General features: G+C 34.4%; 2 protein-coding genes across 3 annotated transcripts; one reads left to right on the top strand and one right to left on the bottom strand.

Moving 5' to 3' along the window:
• Positions 1-578: 578 nt before the first annotated feature.
• On the bottom strand, positions 579-2,575 carry LOC119634116. 2 transcript variants are annotated; one of them, XM_038028061.1, is made up of 4 exons: positions 2,316-2,575; positions 1,681-2,165; positions 1,135-1,618; positions 579-1,076 (listed from the first exon to the last, which is right to left on the bottom strand). In XM_038028061.1, exons 2-3 carry the CDS (start codon positions 2,031-2,033, stop codon positions 1,195-1,197), a joined length of 777 nt encoding a protein of 258 aa, XP_037883989.1. In that variant the 5' UTR covers positions 2,034-2,165; positions 2,316-2,575; the 3' UTR covers positions 579-1,076; positions 1,135-1,194. The 2 variants fall into 2 exon arrangements, with proteins under 2 accessions (XP_037883989.1, XP_037883990.1); XM_038028062.1 differs by having other exon boundaries at positions 1,681-2,048.
• A 2,046-nt stretch (positions 2,576-4,621) lies between these two features.
• Positions 4,622-7,905, top strand: LOC119633117 (glycerophosphocholine phosphodiesterase GPCPD1). Its single transcript, XM_038026372.1, has 5 exons — positions 4,622-5,195; positions 5,390-5,656; positions 5,712-7,300; positions 7,368-7,514; positions 7,578-7,905. The coding sequence occupies exons 2-5, from the start codon at positions 5,419-5,421 to the stop codon at positions 7,692-7,694; spliced, it is 2,091 nt and encodes a 696-aa protein (XP_037882300.1). The 5' UTR covers positions 4,622-5,195; positions 5,390-5,418; the 3' UTR covers positions 7,695-7,905.
• The last annotated feature ends 727 nt before the right edge of the window (positions 7,906-8,632 follow it).

Below are 8,632 nucleotides of genomic sequence, written 5' to 3'. Positions count from 1 at the left end.
TATAAGAAACCTATAACGCTGGTCATGCATACAAAAAAGAAAAAAAATTAAAACTTATTAATACTTTTCCATTTAGGAGAATTCTTTTCAACGTTGTCCTTAAACTACAAAAGAAACGAACTCATGAACGCGGGCTCAAACCCACTCCGAAAAAAAAGAGACTATATTTCTTACTTCAAAACAGAACGGAAACTATAAAAAACGATGAATCCAAACATTTAGAGGAGAAGCTTGTCGCAAGCTGACCAACAATGCACAATCTGCACCGCGGCAGTATTGCAAACCCACCTAGAATCGGCACATCAAGTGACTGCTCACAATGTCGAGCCCATTGTACGCGAAACTGAATAAATGCTCAGGCGACGGGGTAAGGGCGTAAAAAATAGTACAACTAAGGCGTCAGTTTGCCATCAAACAAGGCTCTTTGCCGACCTCGCGGGTCGGAATACATTCCCGCCATATTCCTGCATTACATGTAGAAGAGATTGAACTTCTTTTACTTATTAAGGTGAATAATAATAATTAGGAGAAATCTATCTCGAAAATAAACATTTTTGATAGACCATTCTCACGTTACAATAAATTTAAAATGCTCAAAGCTTCGGCTCAACTCATATAACCAATGATAGGTCTTATATATAACCGTGTTAAGGGAGATGCAGTAAGTAATTCTACCTATCGTTTCTATGTACATATAATTTCTGAAATATCTCAAACGATATTTTACTGATAAGGAACTTCTCTAAAAATGTTGTGGTATTAGCAAGTAAGTTACATCTATAATAAATAAACAGTTGTACCGTAAATCCGATAAATTCTTATAATATGTTTATATGAATACCGATAAGTTTCCAATATTTTGAACGTATAATAAATTTACTTAAGACATACCCAAAATGTTTCGTTGAGACCATGTTCAGTTTATAATATAACAGCTGCTGCGCTTTGACTAATGTTGTAAATTTAGATGCTAACAGGGACCGCCAAACTTGGTTTCAAGTTCTCTCGTATAAAGCAGTATAAATTTGTCGCAAACTATTATTTTTTGGTAATATACAATCAGGTACTGCTAGTTACTATAAGAAAAAAATTTTATTAATGAACTTACAATATATTTTTAACGCATAAGCTTACCGCATTGAAGCGCACTTTATTTTTAAAAGAAAATTCTTAATTGAAAGAACTTTTTAATAATTATGCGCACAATTTAGAGGTGGTGCAAACATCTTCGCTGGTACCAAATTCAACTTCGTATAAGATCTGTTGAATTCTTAAGCGTGCCAAAGAGTTCTGACGATTTGTGAAACGTTTTAAAATATGGGCGCAGCTAAGTAAGAACTTTTCATCGGAATCTATGTCTTCTTCGGTGTTAGTTTCAGCGCACTGCACACTTAGTATGGAGGAATTTTGGTTGCTAGCTTTCTCTTCCCCATTGAGCGCAATACATTCAGTCGCTTGTACCGAGACGTGATTCCGTTGTTCTTCTTTAAGAATGATTCCTCCTTTAGTGTCAGCAGCGGTTGGTGTTTGCTCGCATTCTGGAGCTTGGCAGACTATACTTTGACCATCGTCAGAATTATCTAGCAAATCATCTAGTAGTTGGTCATCTAATCCATAGCTGAATTTATGAAAACTATATTTAATTTACATTTTAATACAAGCAGTTCCACATAGTCTTACCTTGCGTTGTCTATGTAGGGTATTAAAAAACTCATTTGATCATAAAATATCCATTTACGTGGTTTTTTATGAGAACCATCGCCACAATTCGCGTTCTGTTGTACCTGTTTATAATGCTTAGCAAATGAATCACGCAAAGAACGCCATCTTCGTCGGCATTCATCAACAGTCGTATCCATTGCTAAACTTACATCTAACCAAGATTGCTGTCTCGACGATGCTTTACGGTAGCCTTTCAAAGATCGATCGTATAATACTGGTCTAAGTGCAACTTGACGTATTAATTCCTCTTCGTTTAAAACAACCCATTTCCCATCAGAACGCTTTTTACGAGCCGAAAAATTACGCTTCATATTTCAATAGGTTGACTGAAAATTTTCAATAGCAAATAAGAATAGTCCAATTTTTATGACAAATACTACGGAAAAGAAAAAACAAAGTGCTGCCATATCGAGAATTTTATTAACGACGGCACACGCAGCAATCTAGAAAAGGAAAAAAAAAAGAAAAATGGCCGACCCGGCAAGTGGTATAGTATTTTCGAAATAGGAAATGTATTAGAATTCGAACAACATGGCTTTGAACTCTCTATGAAATTTAGACTAATATTTGTTTTATTTGAGTTTTAAGCTTACCTATGTTTCTAGCCTTCCTCAAAACCTATTTTCGAACATTCCTATAAAACCTTGTGCGAATTAATTTTTGAAGATATTGAAGACAACATTGAGCTAAATAACACCAATATATTCACTTCTTTATGCCACAAGTCTTAATTCCGTTATTAAGGCTTACTTAAATGAATCACGCACAGTAAAAGCCACTATTGCCGACGCTCGTTAACAGTATATATGTATTATTACTGAAAAGTTTTTTTTTGATAAACTTTTTTTCATATTTTTTCTTCCTCCCGTGTTTGTTTTGCTTTGAATACGGATTTAGCCTTTTGTTAGGCTTGCTTTTTTTTCTGACTTCTAACTTTTGTTTATTTATTATTAATAGTTTGGGCTTTGCCTTTTCCATTTTATATAAAAAATTAAAACATAACAAAACGAATTTTATTGATTTTGCTAACAATCTCTTGTGTGTGAGTGCGTTTGCGCCAAATATTTCTGTTATTTATTATTTTTTTTTATCAAAGGCGTTCTGTTCGTATTCCCAATCGTGCGGCAGAATTGTGTGTCCTTAATTCGCTAGTGTTACCATCGCCTAAATTAGTTCGATAAATTGATGTATATCTGTTTTTCGTCAGTCGCTTTAACTATCTCAAATATTATTTAAAATTTTTGTTCGCGTACAACGCAACGCAAGTTGTATATCCATCTAATTAACATACAATCAATTTTCTTTTGACAATGCGTTCGTCACTCACAACGTATAACGCAAATTGTGTCCGGGCGTTCTGTCATATATGCATTTTGCTTTACAAGTTGAACACAAAACTTGTATTGCATTATTTCATGGAAGTAATGTGGTGCTTGAAATACTAATCATATTATTTTGTTTTGTTTTCATAAGCACTATTTTGGTTGTAAATGGAAGTTTTAAAATTTTGCCAATATTTTGCATCCAGATATGAACTTGTACGATTGAACTACGTTTTGACAGTTGTTGAACGACACGCGATGAAAATGCAATAAAAGCGCTAATGCAATGACTGCGTTATGCGTTAATGTATTATTCTGTTACTATATCACAAATGAACGCTATGGTTTATTTTCCCAGAATACGTGCTATTGAATACGTGTCTAAAAAAGCGAATATATTATAAAATGTTGGCAATGTTTGAAACAAACGTGTCATAAAAACAATAATAACCTCCACGGTGCAACAGTTTACCTTACTAGTTATAATAAGGAGGACCAGAATTAGGATCCACAATATTTACGCGTTTTCTATCCAAAATTCATATGCAGAGTGGCTCGCACTCGAACTTGTTTGCCAAAGAAAATTAAACCGCAAAGTAAATTTTTTTTTTAATTGCAGTTATAACAAATGAGAAACTTGCCGCAGTTTTGCGAACAATCCGCACTTAACAGATATAGATGACCCATATATGTTTAATAAAACAATCACAAGACATAGCCCAAAAAAATAATAATGTTCAACATGTAGATATTTTACGTGGCAAGTTCGCAGCCAGATTCCAACAAGTTCGCATCCAGACTCCAACATCGAAGCTTTTCTGTACACTGTGAGAAAGTGCAATATAATTCATTCCAGCTATTATATACATCACCCCTATTTATGATGTTGAATTGAATGGGTTAGGTAGATTTCTCAACTGTATTGCAACTGTATTAGTGTCGATCTAAACTATAAACATCTTGTTCGTGAAATTTAGATGAAAATCAAACATTTCTAGATTTTTTCGAATACCCACTTCAAGTTACTCAACGTCAATATAACGCATATTGTCGGCGGTGGTCATAAATAATCCGTTCACACCTTGGTTTTTATATATAAATCTTATCGATCGATCGGGCATCGATTTTTGTATTTACGGCGACGACGTTAATGCTCCCACATCATTTCTCTTATCATAATCCAAACAACTGCATCATCGCTATTTTGGCGCTCAGAAATTTCCTATTAAAGATTGGTCATTAATTATAAATATAGTATTATTAACTATAGTGTCAGCTTGCATGAAATAATTGAAATCGTCTTCTACTTGCAAATAATATCTTTTTTCCTTTTTTCAAAAAAATTATATTTGAAAGAAATTTTTACTCTCAATTTTGATTCAGTTACGTAAACAAACGCTAATCACGATTTTGCTTTATGCGTTTGACTTTGACGTTACTGCGACCAATGCACAATGCATAACGCAAACATTGTGTTAGCACTTAAGGTGTTTAATGTATAGTGGTCAACGCTTTTGTTGTGACTTTAATTGCAATAGGAATCATTCACAATTCGTTTCGTCAACCCCTTAAAGATTTGTCAGTGTCATTGTTTTGTTTTTTGGTAAAGCGATATTAGTAAAAGAGAAACGCCAAATACGTTTCAGGAAACAATTGATGAGTACGCGTTGAAATACATTTAGTCGTCTTAGCCCGAATTATTGCGAAAAAAGAATAGTGGATAATCATTCCATTAACGTGGACAATTCAATTCAAAATGGATATAACAAAGAAATTATAGCATATAAGCAAAGCCAATGTATAAAGTCATGGTAAACTGAAATCTTTCATTCGGTATTAAATATGCCGTGCATTTGCAGTTTATATATTACATATTTTTTGTGCAACGCAAAATCCATTGACCTTTATTCTACACCTAAAAAACGTGATAATCTTTTCTTTTTTGTTCGATCGTGAAGAAAAGCATTGAAAGAAATGAATAATATCCGAATGATTTGCCAGTCATCATAAATAATTCACACAGTCTATTAAAGAAAAACAACAACGGGAGGAAGTTTAACGGAGAACGCAGCCCTACACCACACCAAAGAGTACTTTTTTAGAAAAGTCATTTTAATTATTAAATATAAAGAAAGTTGTATCCAAGTTAAGGTGAGTTGTATGTATACTGACTTGTTCAAAGACTGATTCGTAGCAGAATATCACATCATTGTGGGTTTTTTCTGACGACTTTGAATGCATATTATTATGTATATATATATCACTAATATATTTTATAATATAAAGTGTTGTCTTTTTATTTGCGTATTTTTATTTATATATTGTTGTCAAACTTAACTGAACAGCTCTGGCCCTTATAAACAAACATAGAAGAATGCAGCGTTTGTCCTTTGCCGCTGAAGCCACAGAGGAGGCATGTGATGCTATGGTGGCTCCATCACTTGGCGGTGCCCGTCATTATCTGTCAAATACTGAGCGCACTTGGAAATTCAGGGTTCTGATGAATCATGATATGATAGCCAATGAAAGATTGGCTTTGGTTGGCAATTGTGAGTCTTTGGGCAATTGGCAACTAAACGATTCTGTTCTCATGTCTAAGGACGAGGACGAGGGTATGTAAGCAATTGGGTCCTAGCAACAACAACAATATTTTCACCTTTTCTCCAGACTCGAACGTATGGAGTGTTTTGGTACAGATACCGCGCGAACGCAACACCGAATATCGTTATTTGGTGTGTGCTGTAGATCCGGATGTTGGGAAACCCATAGTGCGTCGCTGGGAAACACATCTCCAGCCTCGCCAGATATTGGAGTTGGCCAATGAGCCTCCACGGCAATGCTATGATATTTTTGGCTATTTGAACGGGTCAGAAAAAATAGATCGCGGTTGGCTGTCATCTGAAAGAATTATACAACTAAAATTCTTTAATGCTCCATTTATATGGAAACAACGCATGAAACGCCGCTTGCTGTATGTAAAAGTGACACCAATGAATTTACGTATACCTTCAAATGGACTTGATAATAATATGATCGCTTGTTCTCTATCACCATTAGAAGATTCTCTGTCTAATGATACTCATGATACAAAAGAGAATGGTGGTGATGGTGGCACAGCGTTTGCGTTTTCGGAGGTGGTTGTTCTTAATGCCGAAGATAGTGTAATACGACCTCAATCTCAATTTGGTACAGCTTGCGGATTCAACGATTTGGTTATCTTTCATTTGACTGTGGGCGACTTTGAAAGTACCGCATATTTAATCGATTTATATACCTATAGCTCAAAAGCTAATACTGAGGACCCCCCGCACCATTTGGGCTATCATTACGTCTTGCCAAATCTTTTTAAGTCATCTGAAGGTCATTTGGAAGTTGCCATCACTTGTGCTTCGAGACATCGACCATTAGGTATGATGCAATTCGGATATTTAATTGTAAAACCAGTGCCTTCGTTAAGTATGGATATGAGCGTCTCTTATCAACGTTATTGGAATGATAAGTGGCAGGGTTTAGATGTAGGCCATCGCGGCTCGGGTACTAGCTTTAAAGCTAATGCTTCCTCCATACGTGAAAATACCATTACCTCGCTCAAGAACGCTGCTGACCACGGCGCAGATATGGTCGAATTTGATGTTCAATTAAGCAAAGATTTAGTGCCGGTCATCTACCATGATTTTATGATATATGTTTCGTTGAAATCGAAGAATTCCCTACAAGAACATGATTTCTTGGCCTTACCTATGCGAGAATTGACATTGGAACAGTTAAAAAATTTAAAGGTATATCATACTGCAGAAGGGCAATCGCGGGAAATGCGATCTTTTAGCAATGATGATTTACAGGAGCATCAACCGTTTCCACAATTAGCTGATGTCTTAGATGCTATAGATCTCCATGTTGGTTTCAACATTGAGATAAAGTGGTCACAACGACTGCAAGACGGCACCATGGAGGAGGAATTTGAGCATGTGGTCGATCGTAATCTCTATGTCGACTGTATTTTGGATGTAGTGTTTCGTAGGGCGGGCAAGAGACATATTGTATTTTCCTGTTTCGATCCTGATATATGCACTATGCTACGTTACAAGCAAAATCGTTACCCAGTTATGTTTTTAACTATTGGAGTAACAGAGAAATATAAAAAATATTTAGATCCGCGCGGCAATCGTATAGAGACCGCAGTTTTTAATTCGTTGGCAATGGAATTGCTTGGCATAGTTGCTCACACGGAAGACCTATTAAGGGATCCTACTCAAGTATTAGCAATAAATTAAACAAAGCCATAAAAAAGTTTTCATAATTTTTCTTGATTTCTCATTTAAGGTTAATTTAGTTAAGAACCGCGGTTTGGTAGTATTCTGTTGGGGCGATGATAATAATTCCAAAGATACCATAAAGATGTTGAAGGAACTTGGTTTGCATGCAATAATCTATGATAAAATGGATGTTTTAACAAGCAAAGAAATTAAGGTATTTTTTTTTTTTTTAAATAAACATCTTAATAGTAATGCAAGGTTTTTTTTAAATATTTAGCAAAGCGTTTTCTTGCTGCAAGCAAAGGATAGTCAAAAAGAATTGCTGAAACTGCAGGCTTTGGAAATGGGGAAAATGTGGCATCCGTCGACTCAATCTTCTCTTAATAAAGCTTAAAGAGCGTTTATTTTGCTGTCTTTTCAATTTTTACTTCCATTTTTTTTGTTTTTCTTATCTACATTTTCATATAATCGCAAACACAAAAATTATTTTATTTCTATCATTAACTTGAAATTATTATTAAATCACTTTTATAATCGTTTGCACTCATTGTTATCTTATAATTAATTTGCCTTATACTTCTCTCTGGGGTTTATTTTTTTATTTCTTTTAATTACTTATAATAAATACAAACCGACAACTGTTTATTTAAATACTCTGCACCGCTACACATATACGTAAAAGCACTCATTATTGCCTTTCGCATTCAAGTTAGATAATTAGTAATATTTTGAATTTTTTATTATTATTTCTTTTCTTCTTTTGTATGTATTATCAAAAACTATACACGGTATTCCTTTGTAAAATGATCAAAAAAAAAAAAAAAACTTTAAATATATTATTATAATACACGTTTGCTCACGTTTTTTTTCACTCCTAAACGTGCTTGTTTTTTATTACAAAATAAGTGCAGTTTGTAACTGTTAACATTAACACATGCGGCTATATAGGTAAAATGTTGATTATATATGTACATATACATAAGTACATGTAAACACATAGTGGAGTACAAGTAAAATCGTAACGCGGCAATAAAGTAAATGATTTCACACAGAAGATTGTATACAGGAACATTATTTTGATATTATTAGTCAATTTGGTTGGATAAGATTCACTTGCACACGAAATCATGCAAAGCAAAATTGATAAAGATTATGTATCACGGGGGATATATAAGTAACAAGAACTCTTGAGGTTGTAAAATCGTTTAAGATGTAAGTAAGCGATGAAAAGAACAGTTGCTTTGAAATCTTTATTTATAGTTCACGTCGTTGGGGCTACCCATTGCGTCTTCCAACTTTGAATTTTCGCCACGACTATATTTGCCGACTAGG

This window comes from Glossina fuscipes, unplaced genomic scaffold (assembly GCF_014805625.2).
Source record: "Glossina fuscipes isolate IAEA_lab_2018 unplaced genomic scaffold, Yale_Gfus_2 2, whole genome shotgun sequence".
Taxonomy (NCBI): Eukaryota; Metazoa; Arthropoda; class Insecta; order Diptera; family Glossinidae; genus Glossina; species Glossina fuscipes.
Note: the sequence above shows the minus strand (reverse complement) of the source record. Positions and strands in the feature narration are given on the sequence as shown.